The sequence below is a fragment of the Apodemus sylvaticus genome, chromosome 23, assembly GCF_947179515.1.
Source record: "Apodemus sylvaticus chromosome 23, mApoSyl1.1, whole genome shotgun sequence".
In the NCBI taxonomy this organism is placed as follows: domain Eukaryota; kingdom Metazoa; phylum Chordata; class Mammalia; order Rodentia; family Muridae; genus Apodemus; species Apodemus sylvaticus.
In genome coordinates, this window is record NC_067494.1 from 33416734 (window position 1) to 33441811 (window position 25078).

At 43.6% G+C, this 25078-nt stretch overlaps 1 protein-coding gene, 1 non-coding gene and 1 pseudogene across 2 annotated transcripts; 2 read left to right on the forward strand and 1 right to left on the reverse strand.

Moving 5' to 3' along the window:
• Nucleotides 1–4577: 4577 nt before the first annotated feature.
• Nucleotides 4578–5214, forward strand: LOC127673717 (28S ribosomal protein S18b, mitochondrial-like; annotated as a pseudogene).
• A 5525-nt stretch (nt 5215–10739) lies between these two features.
• LOC127673718 (sperm motility kinase 4A-like) lies at nt 10740–13206 on the forward strand. The gene is made up of 2 exons (XM_052169502.1): nt 10740–11939; nt 12727–13206. Exons 1-2 carry the CDS (start codon nt 10740–10742, stop codon nt 13204–13206), a joined length of 1680 nt encoding a protein of 559 aa, XP_052025462.1.
• Nucleotides 13207–15957: 2751 nt separating this feature from the next.
• LOC127674279 (U6 spliceosomal RNA) lies at nt 15958–16063 on the reverse strand. Its single transcript, XR_007975330.1, has one exon. It is a non-coding gene; the product is annotated as a U6 spliceosomal RNA (small nuclear RNA).
• Between the last annotated feature and the right edge of the window lie 9015 nt (nt 16064–25078).

Genomic DNA, 25078 nt, shown 5'->3' on the forward strand with positions numbered 1-25078 from the left:
CAAGAATTATTCCAAATTGGCAAGCATGTTATACGTGCCTCTGCGTCAGATACTCAGTCGATGACCAAGAGGCCAGGTTTTCTTTCTTTTTTCCTTATATTTCTTTTTTATTTTATTTTATTTTTATTTTTCCAAAGATTAAAATAAATTTTAGTTTCAAAAGATTATGATGATGATGATGACCTTCATTTTCCAAACACTTATTAGACACGAAAGAATTCATGTCTCATTGCTCCATTTAATTTGTATAATAATCTTCAAAATTGTACACTATCATTTTTTAAAAATTGTATTTAATCTTTATTTGCAGTCACGATTTTATTATCAACCTTCAGGTCCACATTCTCACTGTTCCAGTTCCCACACCTTCCCCAAACCCCCAGCATACCCCTGTCCCTGTTCCCTGTCCCTGTCCCTATCCCATGAGAAAGACCCCAGGCTCTATTTCCCACCCCACCAGAACTCCCCACTCCCTGGAGCTTTCGATCTCTTCAGGGTTAGGTACATCCTCCCTGAACTGGCAGTCCTCTGCTGCATGTGTGTTGGGGGCCTCATACCAGCTAGTGTATGCTGATCCATTGTCTGAGTGATCTCAGGGGTCCAGGTTAGTTGAGACTGCTGGTCTTCTTACAGGGTCTGCCTCCTCTTCAGCTTCTTCCAGCGTTTCCTTAATTTAACCACAGGGGTCGGGAGCTTCTGTTGGGTGTAAATATCTGCATCTGAGTCTTTCAGATGCTTGTTGTGTCTTTCAGAGGGCACTCATGATAGGCCCCTTTTTGTGATCACTCCATAGCCTCAGTAGTAATGTCAGGCCTTGGGGCCTCCCCTTGAGCTGGAGCTCAATTTGGCCTGTCGCTGGACCTCCTTTTCCTAAGGCTCTTCTCCATTTTTGTCCCTGCAGTTCCTTCAGACAGGAACAATTATGATTGTTCTGTGTCTGGAAGTTTTTAGATTTAGTGTTTTCTTTGCCCAGTGTATCCATTTCTCCTGTGATATTGTCCACTCCTGAAATTCTCTCTGCCATGGCTTCTATTCTGTTGGTGAAGTTTACCTCCATACGTCCTGCACAAATTCCTGGATTTGCCATTTCCAGAATTCCTTCAGTTTCTGTTTTCTGTATTGGTTCTATTTCCAAAACTTTATTGAAATCCACAGTTATTTTTCTCAATACTGCCATTCAAACAATTTTACTTTTTGTAGACTAGCTAACATGAAAGACGTTATCCTCATAAATACAGGACAGATCACATATTTGGACACATTTATAGGAAGACTAGTCTTGCAATATTAAAATGAAAAGGGACTATACATGCTGATCTAAGAAAATCTTGAAGATACAGATGACAGACTAACTGGACAGTATTTCCTGTTAGTTTTTGTTAAAAGTCATCATTTCCATGGACATGTAGATCTTATTGAGAAAACAGTTTTATGATTTACTTCAAAAATGTTTATCTCTTTATAAGAAAAATAGGTATAATAAAAACACCTAGAAAGGTGTGAAGTGGTCATAAAAGTGTCTAACCTTAGTTTGCATTACTAATGACTCAACTGTGTCAGTCAAAGGCAATACAGAGAGTGATAGGAACTGAAGAGAGAATGAAATTCTGACCGGTAATTTACCTCACACCTATTTTCAGACAGTATAGTTACATGGAGAAACTGCTATTGCAGAGAGGTTTATGGGTTTAAATTCTGTTTTAGAATCACTTTAGTAAAATTTAATCTTTTTATAGTTACAGAGTTTACTCTCAATGAAAACAAACATCTATTTTCATATCCCATCTCACTGCCTTTCTAGGTTATGAACAACACAGACAGATGTCAGGGAGAAACTTCTCAAGGGCTCAATGTCCTCCATGGCATGTCCCCCCCTTCTTCCTCCCCTCCCCACTCCAATGATGTTCCCTCAGGGCCCATAGCCTTGGCTCTGTAGAGGTCAGAGGCCACAATCTTGAGTTCATGCTCCTCCCCCACAGCTTCTGGATGTGCACAGAGAAGCTTCTCTGAGCACTGTGGAGAGCAGCGCTAACCCAGAACCTGCATCAGAGGGTGTGACTCAGGAGTGACAGCTGCTCAGGACCTTTTGGCTTTAGTGTAAGCCATATTGCCACTGCAGGGCAGCAGGCCTGTGGGCCCAAGAGGTTTCCAAGTTCTCTGCTGCTCCAGTGTGCATGTATCCATGGCTGGAGTACTTAGTGAGTATCACGCAAACTAATCTATAAGAGTAATAATATTATTAACTATCACTTTGTGCTATGAGGTAGTTTGTGTCTTTTATATACAGACATATAGAATAGCACATCTATCTATCTTGTAATGTTTCCTGGACTGATAGGGAATAGTAGCACACAGAATGTAGGCCAGGAATGATCTTCTCAAGTTTGCCAACCTTTCTGTTCTCTGCCCATCTACCTGTAGGGCAGATGGGTGGCAGAGAACAGGAAATGGTGGCTATTTCAGAGTGTTCAGGGGACATAGGTGATGCTCCTCAGCCACTAAACATGGGTACCAGGTTTAGAGAAGCTGTGGTCAGAGAGCGATCATGCTCTGTGTGTCTAGGCTACTTGTTGTCAAAGACAGTCTGCTATCACCCTGCATCCTTCACAATTGTCATCTGCATCCTGGCTTTGTTGGATTGTTCTTGCCCTAGAGTTCATCCAGAACACAGAGGCTTTACTTTAGGAGCAGCAATTAAAATATTATCTTTTCAATATTCTGACAGTATGCTATTGAATATGAGACCAGGAGACTCTGTTATTTGGGTGGTGGTGTGGGGGCAGTGTTCAAGGTTTATACATGGAATTACTCCCATTTACCTTAAGATTCCCAGGAACAGTAACCATACATCATTCCATGGCTGGGTCTCCCAGCAAGTCTGAATATATAATGTGGAAAGCATATGTCTTAGTCAGGGTTTCTATTCCTGCACAAGCATCATGACCAAGAAGCAAGTTGGGGAGTAAAGGGTTTATTGACCTTACACTTCCACATTGCAGTTCATCACTAAAGGAAGTCAGGACTGGAACTCAAGCAGGTCAGGAAGCAGGAGCTGATGCAGAGGCCATGGAGGGATGTTTCTTACTGGCTTGCTTCCCCTGGCTTGGTCAGCCTGCTCTCTTATAGAACCCAAGAGCACCATCCCAAAGGTGGTACCACCCACAGGGGGCCCTCCCCACTTGATCACTAATTGAGAAAATGCCCCACAACTGGATCTCATGGAGGCACTTCCCCAACTGAAGCTCCTTTCTCTGTGATAAATCCAGCCTGTGTCAAGTTGACACACAAAACTAGCCAGTACAGCTTATCTGCCCATAAGTCATCAGAACTCATCCTACAGAACTTCAAGAAACACCTTGTAGATGCTGGGATGACTGTACACTGCAAAGGCCAGACACTGGAGTGGATAATTCCAGAAACACAAGAAGAGACTCTTAGGAAGTATCTTCTAGGATGCTAAGCTTTCAGGAGCTTTCTGTCCATTTCCAGGTGGCTGTGGTTAGGAAGGAGAACTGGTGAGAAAAATAAGGAATGAGGAATGAGTTTTATGAAGGTGTTTTAATAAATGGTACTACTTCTAAAGAACACCATCGAACTGAGCTGGCCAACCTGAACTTCTCTGCCTGTCTTGCCCTGTGCAGTGTTCTAAATATCTGTTCTATAGTGATCCACAAATTTGATCAGAATCCTTTTTTCAACCAGGATTTGTACATCTATGGCCTATCTTAAGGTCCATAAAACTTGTATGCTCGGCCTAAATTCCTGGTCAAGGTTTGGTCTATTGCTTTGTGTTGTAATGCTAAGTCCTATACCCTAAGGTCCAGGAGTAATTTCTCCACTCACAAGCTTTTGCTATGCAGACCTTATTCCTTGATTTAAAATACTGGTTATATAAAATAGGCTACAGCCAAGTGGCAGAGGGATCAAGGGAAGGTGGGTTAGGGTTGGAGGAGGGGGGTGGGGGAGGAAATAGGAAGAAGCAGGAGGAAGTGGCCATTCAGGGATGGGAACCTTGAGCATGTGACTACCAGGAGAACAGCAAGGATCTGGGGAGCACCACTGGGGAGGTAGCCAAGCCAGCAGTCAGAAAAGTAGATTAGAGGTGTCCCCCAGTAATTTTCAAGCCAAGTAGACTACCTAAAGTCTGAGTCTCCTTTATTTGAAAGCAAGTCGTGGATAAACTTGAATTTTTCTTATGACAGTAGCTGGTTTAAAGGTCCTACAGCTTCCCCTTGGCTTGTGACAAATGCTTGCTATCTTTGTTTTGTTTCTGTGGATGTGATAAATCACCCCAGCACAAGTATCAAGGAAAAGGGCTTGTGTGGCACACAGTTCAAGGTTCCAGTCACCTGCTGCAGACAAGGGGACAGAACCTGAAGAAGCCCTTCAGATCACATCCACAGACAGCCACAGAGAACAAGGAGCTGATGGCTAGACTTCTCTTCTTCATTTATTCCACAGCCAAACCCTAAAGCTGTTGCCACTCACCCACATAAGAAAATCGCACATACCTGCCCTAGTCTGTATCCTGAGCATGCTCATTTGTTCTTCAAGCAGGCTGGAAATCATGTGTGCACATCATGATGGCTGCCTCCTTGTGCCACATGCTGCTAATGCTGTTCTCTACACTCTTAGGAAGTTCCTATGGAGCTGAGGTTCCCCTCCAGACTCTTTGCACCAGAGGCCCTCCTGAAGAAGACCCTTCAACCTCCCTTCTCTTCTCCCCTTATGAGAACAAACCTTGGAATTCCCTGGATTCAGGAGAATACCTGAATGGCTATGGCTCTCACCATGTTTGGGCTGAATACTGCCTTAACCACAAAGCTGGTGGCACAATGGATCAGAGAGGTATTCCTAACAATCAAGTTTCTGGGAATCTGTGTCCCGTGTGCAAGTATCTCAAATTGCATGTTGACTTTAGGGATGTGAAGTTCTTGGAACAGTTTGTTTGTGCTCATAGGAGAATCATCTTCCATGCTCCATACCCAAGAGTCTATGAAGCAGCACAAGAAGCTGACCCAGGCCATCCAGAAAGCCAGTGAGTGTGGTCTTCTCAGTTACTACATTTCCCAGATTGAGCCCTGAAACGATGCCTATCTTCCTGTACATGGTGCTGTCAGTATGACTCCACCAGCCTCCACATTGTTGTCAGGTGAACCTTGATACCCATGGTACAGCTGGCAACAGCCACTGGAGAGAGGACTCAGGAGTTGAGACTACAATCCACACTGCTTCCCAGAGGCTTATAAATGGCAAAGACCACAGAAGCTCACAGCAACCATAAAAGCTTATACACAGGTGCAGTGAATCTTGCCAGACACCTGGGTGGTTGGTTCAGGTTCAAGCTTATTCTTGCTTACTATAGGAAGCCATTCTAACTGACCTTAGTTATGATTGTTCCTAAAGGAGGGCAAGGGTCAGAACACCAGAACATATTACTTAATGGGGTATGCAGTTAATGGTTAGCCAAGCTCAAGAAAGGTCCTCTGTAATAATGTAAGATGGCCGGCTACAGGTATAAAATGAAATGGTTATGGTAATGTCAGAATGGCAGCTGCCACCTAGGTCTTAACAAGCAGAACATTTTTTTTTATGTTAAGATTTAACATCATCTAGGACCCATCAGTTGGGACACATGTTGATGCACAGAGTGTAGGTATGAGGACTTTAAAGCAGAGGACCCAGAAATCATTTTAACCAGAGTCCTAAGGACAGCAAAACATCCTACAGGCTTTGATTTCTAAAAGCCTAATATTAGTCTCCATAGCCCACCTAGGCCAGAGGCTTGGAGTCCCTCCCAACCCTGTCAGGACAGGTCCTGCTCTGACCTCATGAGGAGGGATTGTGATGCAGTCCAGCCAGCACATGTTAAGCTGTGGCCACACCTGGATTTCTTTGAGTGCGTTGAGAGGAGTTGTTGGAGTGGTGCTTTCTGCGATTTGGTTGTATTTTGTTACCTGTGTGTGGATTTTATATTTGATTTGTTTGTGTGTGAGCATGAGAATGTGTAGCTAGATCAGTGTGTGTTTGGGAGGAGTGTTACTTGAGTGTGTGTGATTGTGTGTGTGTGTGTGTGTGTGTATAGAATGTGTGTGTTGTGTTTTAAGTTTACTTGTGTGTGAGTACCTATTTGTGTGTGTTTGTGTAGGGATAGCAGTGCGTGGGTTTGAGTGCACCTGTGTGTTTGTGTTAGTGTGTGTGAGAGTGTATGTGAGAGTGTGTTTGAGAGTGAGAGAGTGTGCGTGTGCACGAGTGTGCTTAGGTGCACTTGTGGCAGGTGTGAGAACACCTGTGTAAGGGATAGTGTTGAGGCCATCAGTCAGCTTGGCCATTGTTCCGAAGGTAAGATATGTACCTTAATTTTGTAAAGATTATTTATTTATTTATTTATTTATTTATTTATTTACCTTACCTCCCAGTCATAGCCCCCCTCACTCCTCTCCTCCTAGTTCCACCTCACATGCCCCTTCTGCTATAATTCCCTCCCCTTCTCAGAGAAAGGAAGGCTGACCCTTGGGTACCACCCTGCCATAGGACATCAAGTCCTAGTAGGTCTAAGCCTCTGCTCTCCCACTGAGGCCAGGAAAGGGGCAGCCCAGCTAGGGGAAAGAGATCCAAAGGCAGGCAACAGTGTATGAGACAGCTGCATTCATTAGAGGACACCCCTGAAGATGAGCTGCATATACACTACAAATGTGTAGGGGCCGAGGTCCAGCCCCTGCATGCTCTTTGGTTGGTGCTTCATTCTCTGACCATGGGATCAGGTTAGTTGGCTCTCTAGGTCTTCTTGTGCTGTCCTTGACCCCTCTGGCTTGCTTCATTCTCTCGCCACCCTTCCACAAGACTCCAACTGCCTAGCGTTGGAGTCTGGGTCTCTGCATATGTTTCCTTCAGTTTTAGGACGAAGCCTCACAGAAGACAGTTACCTTAGGTTCTATCCTTTTAGTCTGGCTTGTCATTGGTTGGCCTTTCAAATACTCTTCATCTTTATCCATGAACATCTTGAAGGAAGGACAAATTTTAGGTTGAAGATTTTATAGGTTGTTTAGTGTCCCTCTCCCCATTCTGGAAATCCTGCCAGGCTACAGAAGATGGCCACTTCAGTCTCTCCAACCCTAGATGCTAGGAATATCAGCTAGCTTCACTCTCATAAATTCCCTAGAGCCTCCCACAACATCATCCCTGTGAAGTCTCCAACTCATCCCAGAGATGCATCCACCACAGTGAGAGCTCTTCTGCTCCCTCTCCCTGCTCTCCCCAAACTTATCCCTATCCATGCTCCCCTCTCAAGCCCTCTCCCCACCAGGTCCCTCCTTCCATCCAACTCAAAGTGATTTCCACTTTTGAGTGAGATTCAGTCATTCTCTCTTGGGTCTTCCTTGTTACTTAGCTTCTATGGGTCTGTTGATTATAGCATGGTTATCCTGTACTTTAGGGCTAAAATCCACTTATAAGTGAGTACATACCATATTTGTCTTTCTGGGTCTGGGTTAGTACACTCATGAGGATAGTCTCAAGTTTAGTCCATTGGCCTGTGATTTTATGACACCTTTATTTTTCATAGCTGAGTAGTATTCCATTGTGTAAACAAACCAAATTTTCTTAATGCCTTCAGTTGAGGGACATCTGGGTTGTTTCATGTTTCTGCCTGTTATGAATAAGGCTGCTATGAATAGTGCTGAGGATGTTCCTTGTGGGATAGTGGAACATCTTTTGGGTATATGCCTGGGAATGGTAGAGCAGGTTCTCGAGTTAGAGCTAATCCAGATATTCTAAGAAACTGCCAAATTGATTTCCAGAGTAGCTGTACAAGTTTGTACTCCTAGCAGCAACAGAGAAGTGTTACCATTTCTTCACATCCTCAACAGCATGTGATATCACTTGAGTTTTAGAACTTAGCCATTTTGAAGGTTGTAACAGGGACTCTCAGAGTCATTTTGATTTGTATTTCCCTGAGGACTAAGTATATTGAACATTTCTTAAAGTGCTTCTCAGTCATTTGAACTTCCTCTGTTGTGAATTTTCTGTTTAGAGCTATAACCATTTTTTGATTACTGGTTTTATTTTATTGGTAATAATTTTTTATTATTTGGTTGTTGGGTTTTTTGGAGGTAAGCTCCTTCTTGAGTTCTTTCTATATTTTGGATATTAGCCCTCGATCAGCTGTAGGATAGTGAAGAGCCTTTCTCAATCTGGAGGCTGTTGTTTAGTCCTAATGATAGTGTCCTTTGCCTTACAGAAGCTTTCAGCTTCATGAGGTCCAATTTATTGTTGATCTTAGTTCCTGACCCACTGGTGTTTAGTTCAGGAAATTGTCTCCTGGGCCAAGGAGTTCAAGGTTATCCCTCCCCGCCCCTTTTCTGTTCTATTAGCCTTAGTATGTCCTGGTTTATGTTGGGGTCTTTGATCCACGTCATAATCTGAAATTACAATTACTCGGTTGAAAGTTTCTATACAGGGTTTCTAATGACCCACATTCTGCACTTGTGTTTTGCTATTTAAGTACTGAAATGTCTCCCCAACCTATGGATATTGGAGGGGTTTTGTTTTGTTTTTTGTCGATTTTTTTCTCCTGAGACAGGGTTTTTCTGTGTATCCCTGACTGTCCTGGAACTTGCTCTGTAGACCAGGCCGGCCTCAAACTCAGAGATCCACCTGCCTCTGCCCCCTGAATGCTGGGATTAAAGGTAAGCACCACTACCACCTTGGGGGTTATTTGTTTTAAACTTTTATGCTTTGGACTTAATTTTCTGGTTTCTTTGCTAGGCTGGTTTTTGACTTTCAGTGTTTGTTGAGGTTTTTGTTTGAAATTCTCTTTTGTTTTTATGACATTTACATTTTGGGGAATTTTGTGACAGTTTTGGCGGTCTCATATTCTTCTAGGATTTCATATTTATTGTATTTTTGGTTGTTTCTATTTTGGCTTTGTTTGGGGTTTTAAGTTTTTGAATTTTTGTGGTTTTAAAAATTGATAATATTTTTTGAGAATTTCAGACCGCCATAAAGTGTGTTTGGATCCTAGTCACTCCCTGCCCTTCTTCAACTCCTCCCAGTTCCTTCACACCAGCCACTCCCACAACCCACACATTCATTTCTTTTTTAATAGCCTGCTGTCATATGTTCATGTGTGTGAGGACTTCAACTGGAGTATGGTTGACATTCCAGGAGCCACATCCTTAAGGATAATGCCTCTCTCTTTCCTAGATGTCATCAACTGTCAATGTTCCCACTATGGGTTAGTCATGGTTGAGTGCATGATTTTGTGCAGATCTCAGGCTGGCAGCCACTCTGTAGTAAATTCATGGGTGCAGTGGTCTTGTTGTATAAATAACATATTTTGCTCTGGCTCTTCCCAACCTGTGGTTCTTACAATCTCTCTGTTCCCTTTTTTCCATGATAGTCCCTGAGCCAGTGAGGGAGGAAGGGATGTAGGGAGGTAGGGTGGGAGGAAAGAAAGAGGGAGTGAGGCAAGCAGTGAGGGAGGGAGGGAAGGTATAATATAGTCATCCCAATTTTTGTCTGAGCGGTTTGTTAACCCTTAGTCTCCAGTCTTTGACCAGTTGTGAGTTTTGTGTTATTGCACAAGGAAATTTCTCTGAGACTTGACAGTTACACTATCAAATGTTAAACTAGTAAATGTAATTTCTCTAAGATAAGAGAGGTGTACTAATAAATTTGTCGAATAAGGATGTACCTGTTTGAGAACACGCCATGTTTGTCCTCTTGAGTCTAGGTTAGCTCACTGTAATGTCCTTTAGTTCCATGCATTTACTTGGAATCTTCATGATGTCAGTTTTCTTTCTAGCTGAATAACATTCCACTGAGTGAAGGTACCACATTTCACTAGCCATTCTTTAGCTGAATGGACATCTAGGCTGTTTACTAACCATGGATGTACATGTGTCTGTGCAGTAAGAAAAGCAATCCCTTGAGTATATCCCAGGAGTGGGACAGCTGGGTCACATGGCACATCTAGTTCTAGTTTTCTGAGGAATACCCACATGTTTGTTTACAGTGGCCACACCAGCTTATATCCTCCCATGGACAGCATAGAAGAGGATTTCCATCCCCCACATCCACCCATACCAGCAATGGGCCCTTGCCCATTAGAATTAGATAAAATATCAAACTACAATTAGTTTTCAACTCTGTGATGGCCAAGGATGGAATATATATATATACATATCAAACATTTGTATGAATTCCGAGATATCCGTTTCCACATCCCTATCCCAATCATTCCCAATTATTCATTAAGTTGTTTTCTCAGTGTTTTTATATTTCTTAGCATATTCTAGAAATTTTGGTGAGTTTGTTATATTTTGTTTTTATCTCTAGGGTTTTAACTTTTATATAGTTTTGCTTGTTTGGAGTTCCTTTTTCTCTTTTCATTTAATTTTATATTGCTTAGATTTTCAAATTATTGATTTTTTAAATTTCTTTGATCATTTATAAATTTTCTCATAACTTTTTCTTTTTACACAATTGGTAATATTCCTTCTTAGTGTTGGTGAGCTGAGCTCTCACTCCTATAGACTTTCCTTTGGACTTTTTATTTTGGATTTCCTTGCCTTTTCCTTTGACTTTACTTTTCTGTGTATCTACTCTTGTTATTTTGGTTGGGTTTTAGTTTTCTGTTTTGCTTAGTTTGTCATTATTTTAGTATTCATCATAGCTTTCTTTCTTCCCTTTCTCTTTTTTTCTACCTCTTAGGTAGCATTTATACCTTGTTGCCCCAAATGAGTTTTGGGAGTAAAGAGGATTCAGAGAACCTCAGATCTGAGTCCAGCTTTTCTAACATAGAGAGTTTTCACTCTCAGTACGTCCTTGGAAAGACCATCAGCCACGGAGGCCGCTCCAATGTGAAGTTGGCCCATCACCGCCTCACAGGCACCCCCGTGGCTGTCAAAATTATTCCCAAGCAAGAGAACTGGTGCCATCCTGTCACATCAGAGGTGGAGAGCATGATGACTTTAAATCACCCCAACATTATCTCTCTGTTCCAAGTCATCAAGACAGAGAAGAGAATATACCTGATCATGGAGTTGTGTGAGGGCAAGTCACTTTACCACCACATCCTAGAGGCTGGCCACCTGCAGGAGGATGAAGCCAGGGCAATCTTCACACAAATTTTACATGCTATGAACTATTGCCATGACCAAGGTATAGTTCATAGAGATCTCAAGCCGGACAACATCATGATAGATAGCAATGGAAAAATAAAAGTAATTGACTTTGGGCTGAGTGCCCAAGTGAAGCCAGGACAGCGGCTGAGCTATCACTGTGGGACTTTCCCCTTTGCTGCGCCTGAGCTCCTCCTTGGCAGACTATATGACGGCCACAAGCTCGATGTATGGACCCTGGGTATCGTTTTGTATCTTATGATCACCGGAAGGGTACCATTTGATGCTTCCAACTTACTACATTTTCGAAGACAGGTTGTGTCAGGAAAGTATCCTGTCCCCTCTCGCCTATCAAGAGAACTCCAGGACCTGGTTAGGATTTTACTTATAGCAGACCCCAAACAGAGGCCAACCATTGGTGAAGTTCTGAAGCATCCCTGGGTCAGAGAAGATTCCCAGGTGTTCATGCATCCTTGTGAGGAGCTGCCCACCCTCGGCCCAGATGTGGCCATTATAAAAGCCATGGGACACCTTGGCTTCAGAGAAGAAGATATAAAAGACTCTCTATTTCGTAAAAAATACAACCAGGCCATGGCCTGTTATAGTTTCCTGAAACAGCAGGCTGTGAAACAACATGAATGTGACAGCCTGACCCGTTCTAAGCCCATGAATCCACTGAGGACACCTTTACCTTCCCCTGATGATCCTGCCACTTTCAAACTTGAACAAAGTTGTAGAGAAAAGCAAAGAGCATTACACTGGTCATCTTACACGAGTGAAGGTCATTTCACTCCTAGAGAGAGGAGAGCAAGAAGTGTTAGTTGGCCTGGTGTCCTTCCCTGCAGGACACTCCAGACAACACCCACAATGGGCCAAGCCCACATAAGTTCTAGGAGTGCGCCCTGCATTTCCTCCATGCACTTTGGAGCCAAGAATAGCCAGAGCAAGGAAAGCACAGCAGACCACCCCACCACCTCAGCAAAGGATATGCCGGAACCCAGCAGGGGCCCACCCAGAGGGTTTAAGTGGTGGGCCAGGAAGATGGGAAGAAACCTCCTGAGTTTGTGCTGCTGTATTCCAACACAAAACAGATCTCGTCTGAGGCAGAAAAAAATCTCCCCACAAAAATGAAACACGGGGAAGGCATCCTAAGAAAACCATCAGGCTGGACCCAGGTATATTTGTTTACTTGAATGTCTCTATTTTACTCATGTCTGTGTCAACTGGCAGATTATACTTTTGTGTATGTATATGGTAGGATAAATGGGGAATCTAGGTGTAGACACTGGGATTATGGTTAAATTGAACCTACCAACAGATCTAGCATGCCATAAGGCATCTATAATGAGTATCTGGCACATTGCACAAGAAGGAGACAACAGGAAGGTACTGACCATGCTAGGAAGAGGAAGTGGGAGAAGGAAGAGGAGGAGATTCTGAGGGTGGGGAGGGTTGGATGGGGTGGGAACTAGGAGATGGGGAGAGGAAGGTTCAGAGGAGGAGGCAGCTTGGGGAGCAGTGTGGAGCAGGGTTACCACAGCTGGAGAGATGCCCTGTGCAGCTGAGTTTCTCAGTCCCTCACACATGTGTTGTTGCATTTTAGAAGATCACCAGAGGATGCCCGATGCTACCATCCTACAGCCACAGTGTTGGAGAGGACACAAGTGTAGACATGGACCTCAGGAGGAGCCTAGTGGAAAGCCATCATGTTCTGGGTCTGTTAGCTTCAATCAGTGCCCTGAATCTAGCCAGGAGGAAGGAAGCAAATGAAGATATCCCAGGTGGTCCAAGGCCATCGCAACATCATCACTATTCAGAGCAGGGGCTGAAAGCCTGTCCAATGCTGGCAGCTACAGGAGCCCCTGTGTCTACCCAGGTTCACATCAGACACCTCCACGAGGTGCATGGCCCTGCCTCACTCTTAGTAGAGGATATAAGGCTTCTTGATATATTTGTTATAACTCTGAGAATTAAATTGATGTTTGTGAAAGACGAACTCAGAGATTTCCCTGCATCTTCTTTACATAGGAAAATTGGGCCTGTGGTGTTCAAAAGCCCCAGGAAAATTAAGTTCAGGCACTAATCTGCCAAATCATTAAAAGTGTCTTTGAAGGGACCAAGATTTCAGGTACCTGAAGGAGGAAGTGTAGAAGCTAAGTGTGGACTTTCTTCTGGACCCAGCAAGCATTCTCAGAAGTACCATGGAGAGCATTAGGTACCATCAGCTTGACCCATTTCTACAGAGGCAAGCATGGTAACCCTGGGAATTCCACATGCAGATGTGGCATGGGTTGGATCCCAGGGTTGTGAGGAGCCACAGGTCCATCCTGACCCACAGGACAATAATTGTATGAGACAAGGTGTTCACTTTTCCTCTTTACATGCACGATCCACCTTATTCCCTTATGCCTGATTGCAGGCAAGTGTCCTTTAGTGAATAAATCAGATCTGGGGCAGAAGGAAGATGTTTGTTGAAAGAGAGAAGAGATGTTTTCTGTGAGAGGACAATCTCTACTGACACAGACCAGATGTGCTCTGCCACAGGGACATCACCTAACAAGGCCAACTCTGAACCCTATCATACCTGATAGACTCCCAGTGCCTAGAGAACCTCATCTCACTGGCCCTGAAGCCATTCATATGTTCACCTGTCACTCTGATGGCTCTCAGATTCCTGAGTTGTCCTCATACCATGCTTCCACTTGTCCCAGTATTAAGCCCTTGGCTTCTTTATGTCACCAATCTCTTCAGGAAACACTCTTCTCTAAAGTACACTCTACCTCATACAGACTCTGCCTCAGAAGCTCTCAGGGAACATAAGTGTCACATGTATTTGTCTGTGTCTGCATGTCTGATCCTGTGTTGTGTGTGCACATGTGTGATTATATATTTGCTTTTGTGCATGTGTGTGTATGCTAATGTGTGCATACTAGCATGTGTTCATGTGCATGTTTTTTTGCATGTATGATGTTTGCCAAGATATATTACACTAGGAGTACCCTCTAGTCTGATTCCAATCAGAATCCTCAGTCCTATCACTATGATCACGTCTCTATCACAATGTCAATTTGCTCCATTAGAACATTGCCCAGTTCTCCAGCAGGGTGCATCTCCAAACTTCTCCAAGTGCTTCCCACAAACACATAGCAAAGATGTCTGGATCATGTGAGATCAGGGACACTCCAGCTTTATCTCCATGGCTCCACCTTAGATTTCTGGTGCAGTGACAAAATTACCAAGCAGATCATGTGATAAAGAAAAGTTTCCTTCTAGCTCACTGTTTCGGAGTTCACAGTGCATGGGTAGCTGTTTCCATGTGTTAGGCCTATGGTGAGGCAGAGAATCACAGTACCTGGTAAAACAAACTGTTTGCTTCACAGTAGCCAGAGCAGGAAAAGAAAGAATTGTTTTTGTAAAAGTGTCCTCTCTTGCCATTAAGCCCAGTAGTCATAAATGAGCTAAGTCACTTCTGAGGTGAGGGATCTCAACCTCCAATCCCCCGTGCTAAAAAAATAGCCCACCTCTGCTAACTGCTGCTTAGAGAATGGGAAGTTCTCAGACCCCTCATCCTAATTGGTAAGACTCTCATTTCAATACTACCAAGGCTGTGGTGTGAGGGTCGTGAGTTTGAGACCAATATGAGCTGCACAGTGTGATCCCATGTTAACAAGAAAAGAACATAGTTCAAATTCATAATAACTGGCATACAAAGTCCTCATGCCAGCAGGGCTGAACCCCAGCAGCCACCATGGGCACAATCCCAGCAACATCATTACCATCGCCCACAGGGAAAATGTTGTGGTTTTGCTTAGGGCAGTGGGCGGTGTCTGCTGTGGGTGCTCCCACTAATACAATATTCTTATCACCTGCTGCACACCACACATGGAAACAATAGAATGCCTGACTCAAATCTGTTCTTAAGGATACCTGTTTACAGATGGTCAGAGACACAAAGAGGTGGGCAAACAGCAGATGTTGCTGAAAGGTGAAACATCAGGCAAGATGCAGACCTAACCAGGTAATGAACAGGATTTGAATGTATCCCACCAAAAAATCCAGAGTAATCGTCTACCCACCCATACCCCCTGCAAGGTCATATCAGGCTGCAACTGACCCCACCTTGGGACTTCAATTTCTGGCTTGAATGGGGTCATAGAGGGGAATCCTAGAGCAGGGTCAGGTTGGACCTGGGGTTAGGACTGTATGTGGAGCTGGCAGATGCCTGGCTTAGGATGTCACTAGAGACCTCAGTCCAATGGTTGGCTGTAAGTATCTGCATCTGTCTCAGTCCATGGCTAACTAAGCCTCTCAGAGGACAGCCATGCTAGGCTTGTGTCTGCAAGTACAAAATGGAATCAGTAATGATGTTAACGTTTGGTGCCTGTCCATGGGATGGATCCCAAGCTGGATCTGACACTGCTTGGCCATTCCTTCAATCTCTCCTCCACTATTGTCCCTGCATTTCTTTAAGACAGACACAATTCAGGGTCAAAAAACTTTGAAGGAGGGTTGGTGTCCCCATCCCTCTATTGGGGGCCCTGTCTAACTACTAGAGGTGGTCTCTTCAGGTTCCATCTCCCCACTCTTGGGCATTTTGGCTAAGGTCATCCCTATTGAGTCCTGGGTGCCTCTCACATTCCAGGACTCTGGGTCTTTCTTTTGGTTTCCTGCCACCTCACTCCACCCTCCACAGCTGCATAGTTCCATTCATTCTCCTGGCCTTTTGGGTTTTTCTGCTGTCTCTGCCCATTTATGATCCTGTCTCCCTTTTCTCCTCCCACTCCCCTCTCCTAATCAGGTCTCTACTTCTCTCTGCCTCTGGTGAGTATTTGGTAAAAATATGGTATGCTTTGTGCATTTGCATGTCATCCTTTTCTAGGGGCCATGGTAGTCTTCTCCTTATTATTACATTTTAGTTTATGTTCTCCTGAAACAAGTACCACATCCTGATTTTCTGGAGGCATTTTCTGAATTGAGGTTCCCTCCTCTCAAATGACTGTAGCTTCTCTGTAGTCAGCCTAAAACTAGCAAACACACCAAGCTTAGGGAATGAGTACCACTAAGTAGAGTATTTGCTGTAGATTTACATGACAGCTTTGTCAGGTTGAAGACACCAGGTGGACACCTTGGCCAGCTCTTTCATGTACATCCTTAACTCTATGCCTAACTCTTAAGGATGCACAATTTGCACTTTAGAATAGAAAGAAGGGTGTTGCAGAATTTTTCCAACCCATTGTCCAGTAAAAGAAATCTCAACTCAAACAGTATAAGTACAAGCTGTAAGGCTAGACTGGGAGGATCTCCCAGTACAACACTCTATTTCCATATACATTATCCCATATCACTCCAGGACATGAGCTTCTCTGCATTGTCTATGACAATCCTCAGTAGCTCCTCTCCCTTCCTCATCATCCTATTCTCCTCCCTCTAGATCAGAGCTCAAATTAGCATCAAAATACAAGCACTAGGCTATCCACAAAGTAAGTTGCCTTGGGAACCAATTGAACCAGAACACAAAATTCAGAGGAAGCATTAAGTGCTTCCATTTGGATGAATGGAGTTAGGACAGTAGAGTAGGCCCACCAGACTTCATGTGGGACTAAGAAGGACCCATTACTTTTATCCCAGGGAATGGTCTGGTTACAGAGGTGAGAGCATCCCCCTGGTATGTATTTCTTGGCCTACACATAGTCCTTGCCCTGTAACTGTAAGTTGACCCGGCTAGGGCTCATTAGTTGTAATCTGCAATGATTTGCTTCTATATGTTCAGGGACTGAAGCATGGAAAGCAATGCCATCACAGCAAGTGGGTGGGGGTTAGCATTGACAAAGAGCCAATAATTAGATGTGAAATCATTATGGGTAACATGCAAAGCCTCATCTGTGACTTATTATAGGTGAGAGAGAAAATGTCCTTTCTAGCCTGAAAATCCTGTGTTTGGACCTAAGAGAATTCAAATCTGTTGGGGATTAGGGTAGACCCTATGGTGACAGTGTTTTTTGGGGCATGTCAGTGCTAGTCTGAAGGTCCTGTGTGTGGACCTCTGAGGGTGCAATTCCATTGGGATTTTGGGTAGACCATATTGTGATGATGACCTTTGGGGTGTGGGTTTTTGTGGGGCCAACACTGGATTTTGCCTCAATGGTCTAGGAGTGAAAGACTCTACCAGTCTTTCATTATTGGGTCCCCTGTGCAGACCATGCAGAAACAGAATTGATTCAAATGTGTGAGGAATTTTTTTATTAAAAATACTAGCATGCTAGTGTCACTCTGCATATGAAGAGAGAGCAACCCCCACAGTCTGCACAGCAGACTTTTTATACAGTCCCCAAGGCAAACACCATTGGGCACAGTGTGATTGGCAGAACAGTGATACTTTTAAACAGATTGGTCACCTTGGGGATGAGGTAAGTGGCCAACAGTCAGTCAGGTCAGTCTAGTCTGTCCTTTGGAATGTGTCCTCAACCCTAGGTTGATTACTCCCTCCCTATTGTGGTCTGATTCCAGGAGTGTGTAAAACAAAAATTTGACAGCTTGATCAGAATACTATCTGTCTTTGTGTCTCTTGTCCCTCATTTTTCCCTAGGTGGTCCAGGGAACCCAGTTAACTGTCCTTTGGGTTGGGATAGTCTGAGGAATGCAACCCAGCCCCTTACCCTTTCAAGTTTCTGAGTTAACTCTTTCAGGAGGAACCATGTTTCTCTGACAAGACAGATGGAAAATAAATTCCCAGTTCTTGAACATGAGTTAATGTGGGTCCTTAACCCCCAAGTTGTTTCTATTCCCTATCCCATAGCTGCCTTTCCTTATTGGGTGAATTTTGTGAGGAATGGGATTACTTTTTTTTTTGTTTCTAATATTGCAGGTTGGAGAATTTTGGTACTAGGCCAAACCCATCCTTCAGTGATTTTGGGGGGTCAGTTGTCCTGAATAAATTTGACCTCTACTGGAATTGTCCACCAAATAACCATACTCATACAGTTCCATGATCTACAATAATGATGGTGAGCCCCTCCACTTTTTATTCTCTGCTTTTTATTACTATTTTTATTCCCTTACATACATAAAAATAATGTTCTCTTAGGTGGGCACTAGACCAGGTAACTCCCACAAGGTCCTAGATATCGAAGGTGAGATGGGGAGGCCAGGTACCTGTTGGGCTACTCCATACACCTGCTGAAGGTGTCACTCAGAGGGACATTATAGATAATCCAAGTTAGGTCATAAGGCTGGTGATAGGTGTTAGAGGAGGAGCAGCTATTGGTTAAAAGCAAGGCTACTAGAAGTATAAGATTCACAATTTGAGTTCAATTCATTGTCTTTGTCCTTGACATCCTGCCATCTAGATAAAATGTTCTCAGAGTCTGAAGGAGGAGGGTCTCAGGCAATCATGAATGTGGTGAGTTCAGGTGATGACTCTGTCTGCCTTAAGTGCAATGGCTGTAGTCAGCCCAACTAGGTAAAGTCTTTTCCACTGGGGTAAAAAACTCTGTTTCTGTTGTCTATTCAGGAGTACCCTGTTGCCTCTAGGTAATTATGAGGAGTAGGTAGAGGAGCAGCCTCAGAGCTGGCTAAAAGGTGTGGACAGATATCTTTCTGGGTAGAAGCTAAGGCACTGAAGGAGTCAAAATATATGTCTAGCAGTCACTTAAGCCATTACATCTGATTTTAGCTTGAGAATCATGGGAGGGTTAGCCAGTCCAGATGTGGGTTGGCTAACCATCTATCTGCTTTTAAGATCTTTGGGTTCTGTTGGCCATGCCCCACTTATGCAGTCAGGCCCCAGGCTGTTCCTTCCTCCCTTCCTCCTCAGTGGACCACTGTCCTTGATATGACTGCTCCTGACAGTCAGTATGATGGGATTTTTCTGTTCCATATCTGCTGGGACCCAGGAATACAGTCTCCTAACTCCACCCCCAGCCTTGAGCCATCAGCATCAATCCTGAGCTTCCATCAATGCAGGTGTCCTTCTCAGTGGTCATTCTCATTGTCCTTCTCAATATGGCAGCTTCCTCATCCCATAGAGCAACACGGACTCTGCACATTTCCTGGAACTCTTTGCTGTTCCATTCTCTCTGGTACATGAACATCTCTGAGATGTTTGATCACAACTCTTCAACTTCCATACTTAACCATCTTAGGTTTTCTCTGTCTTTTATTGAGGTCCACCCTGTGTCCAGTTCCAGGAAGACATTCCAAAATGGCTGCATTAGGTCTAAGGGATTTGGCATTGTGTTGTTCTAGATTCATTCTGTTGCTGTGATAAAACACTCTGGCCAAAAGCCACTTAAATGTGAAACAGGGAAACAGGTTGTCTTGGTCAGTGTTCTGTTGCTGTAAAGAGATTCTAACTATTGCATCTCTGATAAAAGAGAGAGTTCAACTGAGTTTTGCTTCTGGTTCTAGAGGTTTAGGTCATTATTCTCATGATTGGGATCATTGTGGTACACAGGGAGATATGGTAGCTGACAATTCCACATCCACTTCCAAAGGAACAGGCTCTGGGCTAGAAATGGGCTTTTTGAAACCTCGAAGTCCTTCTCCAGGAACTCGTGTCCTCCAAAAACAGTCATAGCTACTCTTAACATGCCACAAACCTCCTCTCATAGTGCCACTCCTAAAAAACCGAGCATTCAAATATTTGAGTCTATGGGGGCCATTCTTATTGCAACTACCACCTTCCACTCCCTCGTCTCTATAGGCTTGTCACCATATCATAATGTAAAAATGATTCAGTCCACCTTCAACACTTCCAGAGTCTATCACAGTCTCAACTCTTTCTAAAAGGTTAAAGTCTCTTAAGACTCAATGCAACCTTTTCACAGTAACATCCTGTAAGATTAATATGAAAATGCAGATCCATACTTCCAACATACAATGGCAGAGATTATACATTTTCATTCCAGAAGGGAGAAAACAGATCATAGCAAGGAAATACTTGGATAAATTAAAATGGATGACCAGCAGGTCAAACTTCAAAGCCTGCATCTCCATGTGTGATGCTAAAATGCTCTTCAGAATGCTAAATCCTATCAGCTTTGTTTACCTGCAAAGACCTTTTGTCCCTAGGCTGGATCTCCTCTTGTTAGCAGATCTCCTTGGCAGGTGTCTCATGACTCTAGCATCTCCAAATTCTTGCTGCCTGTGATGTAATCCAGGCTTCATCTTCACAGTTTCCCACACGGGCCTCTCTTGGCCTCCATGCAGGGGCATCCCTGACTCACAACTGGCCTCAGCAGCCTTACTGAGCTAAGAAGCGAGATTCCACAGCCCCTTCTTCTATCCTTGACTCTAAAGCCAGAACCACATGGCCAAAGCTGCCAAGATTTGCTGCTTGCTTAGGCTGGAACATGACCCACTCTTTCAAATAGACTGTCTTCAGCTTTCTGTATCTGATAGTTTCCTTCATTTTGTAGCCATCTTTTAAATTCTTTTTCACAGTTTGGAAGCTTAGCTGACTTGAGTCCTTCCCTGAGGCCTCAGCTCCTTTCATTCCATTTAGAATCAGACTTTTCTTTACATTTTTTTATCTCATTGAGCACTGGACCTTCTGACTACACTTTCTGGTTCTTCTTCCCTCTCAAACTGGACACTTTATTTTTACTTTTCCCTGGGCAGCTTGCTACTTTTCATTATAGAGCTGTATAGGAGTGACCACTAACAACCACATGACCAAGTCCGTTCTAACATGTCTTCACATCTCTGTCAAACCCATTAATCTACTCTTAATTTAGTCTGACCAACTTTTTTTTTTGAAGAGGGAAAAAAACCAACCATATTCTTCTCCTCTGAAACGTTTTGCACTAGGCTGTCATAATTTTTATTGCTCTAGGTATTCTCGTGTCCCATGCTCCTACTACTATAGCCCACTAACCCCTGCTTAAGATGTTTAACTCTTTGCCTAATCCAAAATTGCAAAGTCCTCATTCTGCACACAAGCACATAGTCTGTCATAGCAATACCCCACTCCGGGGAACCAACTTATATATGGGTCAATGTCCTACTTGAGGAGGATGGTAGCCCAGAAGCAAATATGGTAGTTCAGAGTTCTACAGCCCACACTTGCTCAGATGTTCAACATCGGGCGGCGGCGGCAGTAGCAGCATCAGCAGCTGGTCCAAAGGAAGAGATAGCAGCAATAGAACCAAGCTGACAGGGTCCAGGCAGACCCTGCGCCCATGACCACTGGCCATCGCTGGCCAGCCGGGCTGCAAGCAGCGGAGGATTTACGGTGCCTTTCACTACACAGAAGCCACATCAGAACTCTGCCTCCTGTCAGTCAGTTATGAGGCCTCCATATAGGTTCTCGGACGCCAGAGAGATCTGACAGACTGAGGTACGCAAATATAACCCGAGACCAACATCGCGGGGGGGGGGGGGGGGAGGTCTAAGCCCGACGGGCGTTGGCCTGCACCCAGGCCCTGGGCTAGCCAGGGGGCCACCGGTGTGCAAACCCAGCCAGGAGGTTTTCTCCCCCCCCCCCACTGGTGCGCATGCTGCCGCCATTTTGCCTACAGGAAGCCAGAGAACCCTAGCAGGCAAAACCAAACCGGCTAACAGGCTAGCCCAAGGCTGATATAGCAGGGGTCTAAGACGGTCAGGCCCTGGACTGCCCCCAGGCCCTGGGCTGCTCGGTGGGCCATCTGTGTGCCAACCCGGCCAGGAGGTTGTTAGCCCAGCAGACTCTCCCAGCACTCTCAGGGAGAACATGCACGCTGCCATCCTGATCACCTGACAGACCCAATTAACACTCACAGCTGAGGGGAACTTTGCTCGGACATTGGCCTGCCAGGCTTTTGCCTAGACTCAGGCCCTGAGCAGCTAGGCTAGCCTGGTGTGCACCAACCAGGTTGGGAGTTCCGCTGGCCAGCAGAGTGATCAGCACTCCCTGAAGGAGCAAACGGGCACCATCTGGTTCACAGACACAATCTGGGGCAAAGAACACTAGGCCTGCAAGGGCACCCAAGAGGAGGACAGCACATCAGCAATCTGCAACAGGGGAAACCCTGCCATCCAGTGTTGCAGAAATAGCCCTAGAGCCTCTCAGGAGGCTGAAACACCAGCCAGAGACAAGACCAACTAGCTCCAGAGAACAAGATGCCAAAGGGCAAACACAGGAATGCTACTAACAGAAATCTAGGCAGTATGGCAGCATCTGAACCAAACTCTCCAACATCAGCAAGTCCTGGTTATGCCAACACACCAGAGATACAAGATTTGGATTTAAAATCACTGTTCATGATGCTGCTAGAACACAAAAAGGACATGAATGAATCTCTTAAAGAAATACAGAGGAACATGAATAAGCTAAAAACCCGTATAATGGAAACACAAAAATCTCTTAAAGAAATGCAGAATAAGGCTCAAGAGATAGAAGCCAATAATGAAGAAAGGCAAAAAAAACTTAAAGAAATGCAGGAGAACTTGAGTCAACAGGCAGAAGTCATGAAAGAGGAAACACAAAAATCTCTTAAAGAATTACAGGAAAACACAAACAAACAAATGATGGAACTGAGCAAAACCATCCTGGATCTAAAAATAGAAGTAGAAACAACTAAGAAATCACAAAGGGAGACAACTTTGGAGATAGAAAACCGTGAGAAGAAATCAGGGGCCATAGATGCAAATATAAACAACAGAATACAAGAAATGGAAGAAAGAATCTCAGATGCTGAAGATACCATAGAAACCATTGACTCAACTGTCAAAGAAAATGCAAAATGCAAAAAGCTTGTATCCCAGAACATCCAGGAAATCTAGGATACAATGAGAAGACCAAACCTAAGGATTATAGGTATAGATGAGAATGAAGATTTACAACAGAAAGGGACAGCAAATATCTTCAACAAAATTATGGAAGAAAACTTTCCTAACTTAAAGAGAGAGAAGCCTATGAATATACAAGAAGCCTACAGAACTCCAAACAGACTGGACCAGAGCAGAAATACCTCCCATCACATAATAATCAAAACCCCAAATGCACTAAACAAAGAAAGAATATTAAAGGCAGTAAGAGGAAAAGGCCAAGTAACATATAAAGGAAAACCTATCAGAATCACACCAGACTTCTCACCAGAGACCATGAAAGCTAGAAGATCCTGGGCAGATCTCATGCAGACTCTAAGAGAAGACAAATGTCAGCCAAGACTACTATACCCAGCAAAACTCTTAATCACAATAGATGGAGAAACCAAGATATTCCATGACAAAACCAAATTTACACAATATCTTTCCACAAACCCAGCTCTGCAAAGAATAATAGGAGGAAAACTCCAATACAAGGAAGGAAACTACACCCTGGAAAAAGCAAGATAGTTACCTTCCTTCATCAAACCCAAAAGAAGATAACCACTCAAATATAAAAAGAACATCAAAAATTACAGGAAGTAATAATCACTATTCCTTAATAACTCTTAACATCAATGGTCTCAATTCCCCAATAAAAAGACATAGACTAACAAATTGGATAAGGAAACAGGACCCTACAATTTGCTGCATACAGGAAACACACCCAAATGTCAAAGACAAAAACTACCTTAGAGTAAAAGGCTGGAAGACAATCTTACAAGCCAATGGTCACAGGAAACGAGCAGGAGTAGCCATTCTAGTATCAGATAAAATTGACTTTCAACCTAAAGTCATCAAAAGAGACACAGAAGGGCACTTCTTGCTGGTCAAAGGAAAAATCCACCAAGAAGAACTTTCAATTCTGAACATCTATGTGCCAAATGCAAGGGCACCCTCATTCATAAAAGAAACTTTACTAAAGCTCAAAGCACACATTGCACCTAGCACAATAATTGTTCACTTCAACACTCCACTCTCCTCAATGGACTGATCGGGAAAACAGAAACTAAACAGGGACACAGTAAAACTAATTGAAGCTTTGGACCAATTGGATTTGAGTGATATTTATAGAACATTTCACCCTAAAGCAAAAGAATATACCTTTTTCTCAGCACTTCATGGTACCTTCTCCAAAATTGACCATATAATTGTTCACAAGGCAGACCTCAACAAATATAAGACGATCGAATTAATCCCATGCCTCCTATCAGATCACTATGGTGTAAGAGTGGTTTTCAATAGCAACAAAAACAACAGAAAGCCCACAAACACATGGAGGCTGAATAATACTCTACTCAATGACACCTTGGCCAAAGAAGAAATAAAGAAAGAAATCAGAGACTTTTTAGAATATAATGGAAATGAAGGCACAACATACCCAAATCTTTGGGACACAATGAAAGCAGTGCTAAGAGGAAAACTCATAGCCCTGAGTGCCTCCAAAAAGAAAATGGAGAGAGCATACACTAGCAGCTTAATGACACACCTGAAAGTCCTGGAACAAAAAGAAGCCAATTCACCCAGGAGGAGTAGAAGACAGGAAATCAAACTCAGGGCTGAAATCAATCAATTGGAATCAAAGAGAACCGTACAAAGAATCAACGAATCCAGGAGCTGGTTCTTTGAGAAAATCAACAAGATAGATAAACCCTTAGCCAAACTGACCAAAGGGCACAGAGAAAGTATCCAAATTAACAAACTTAGAAATGAAAAGGTGGGTATAACAACAGAAACTGAGGAAATCCAAAAAATCATCAGATCCTACTACAAGAGCCTATACTCAACACAACTGGAGAATCTGGAGGAAATGGACAATTTCCTTGACAGATACCAAATACCAAAATTAAATCAGGACCAAATAGATCATCTAAACAGTCCCATAATGCCTAAAGAAATAGAAGGAGTCATAGAAAGTCTTCCAACCAAAAAAAGCACAGGACCAGATGATTTCAGTGCAGAATTCTATCAGACCTTCAAAGAAGACTTAACACCAATACTCTTCAAACTATTCCACAAAATAGAAACAGAAGGAACACTACCCAATTCCTTCTACGAAAACACAATTACACTGATACCAAAACCACACAAAGATCCAACAAAGAAAGAGA

Coding starts and splice junctions, on each gene's coding strand:
- LOC127673718 (XM_052169502.1), top strand. CDS start 10,740: ATGAGTTTTGGGAGTAAAGAGGATTCAGAGAACCTCAGATCTGAGTCC. Junction 11,940..12,726: donor GAGAGAGGAGAGCAAGAAGT/GTTAGTTGGCCT, acceptor GTTGCATTTTAG/AAGATCACCAGAGGATGCCC.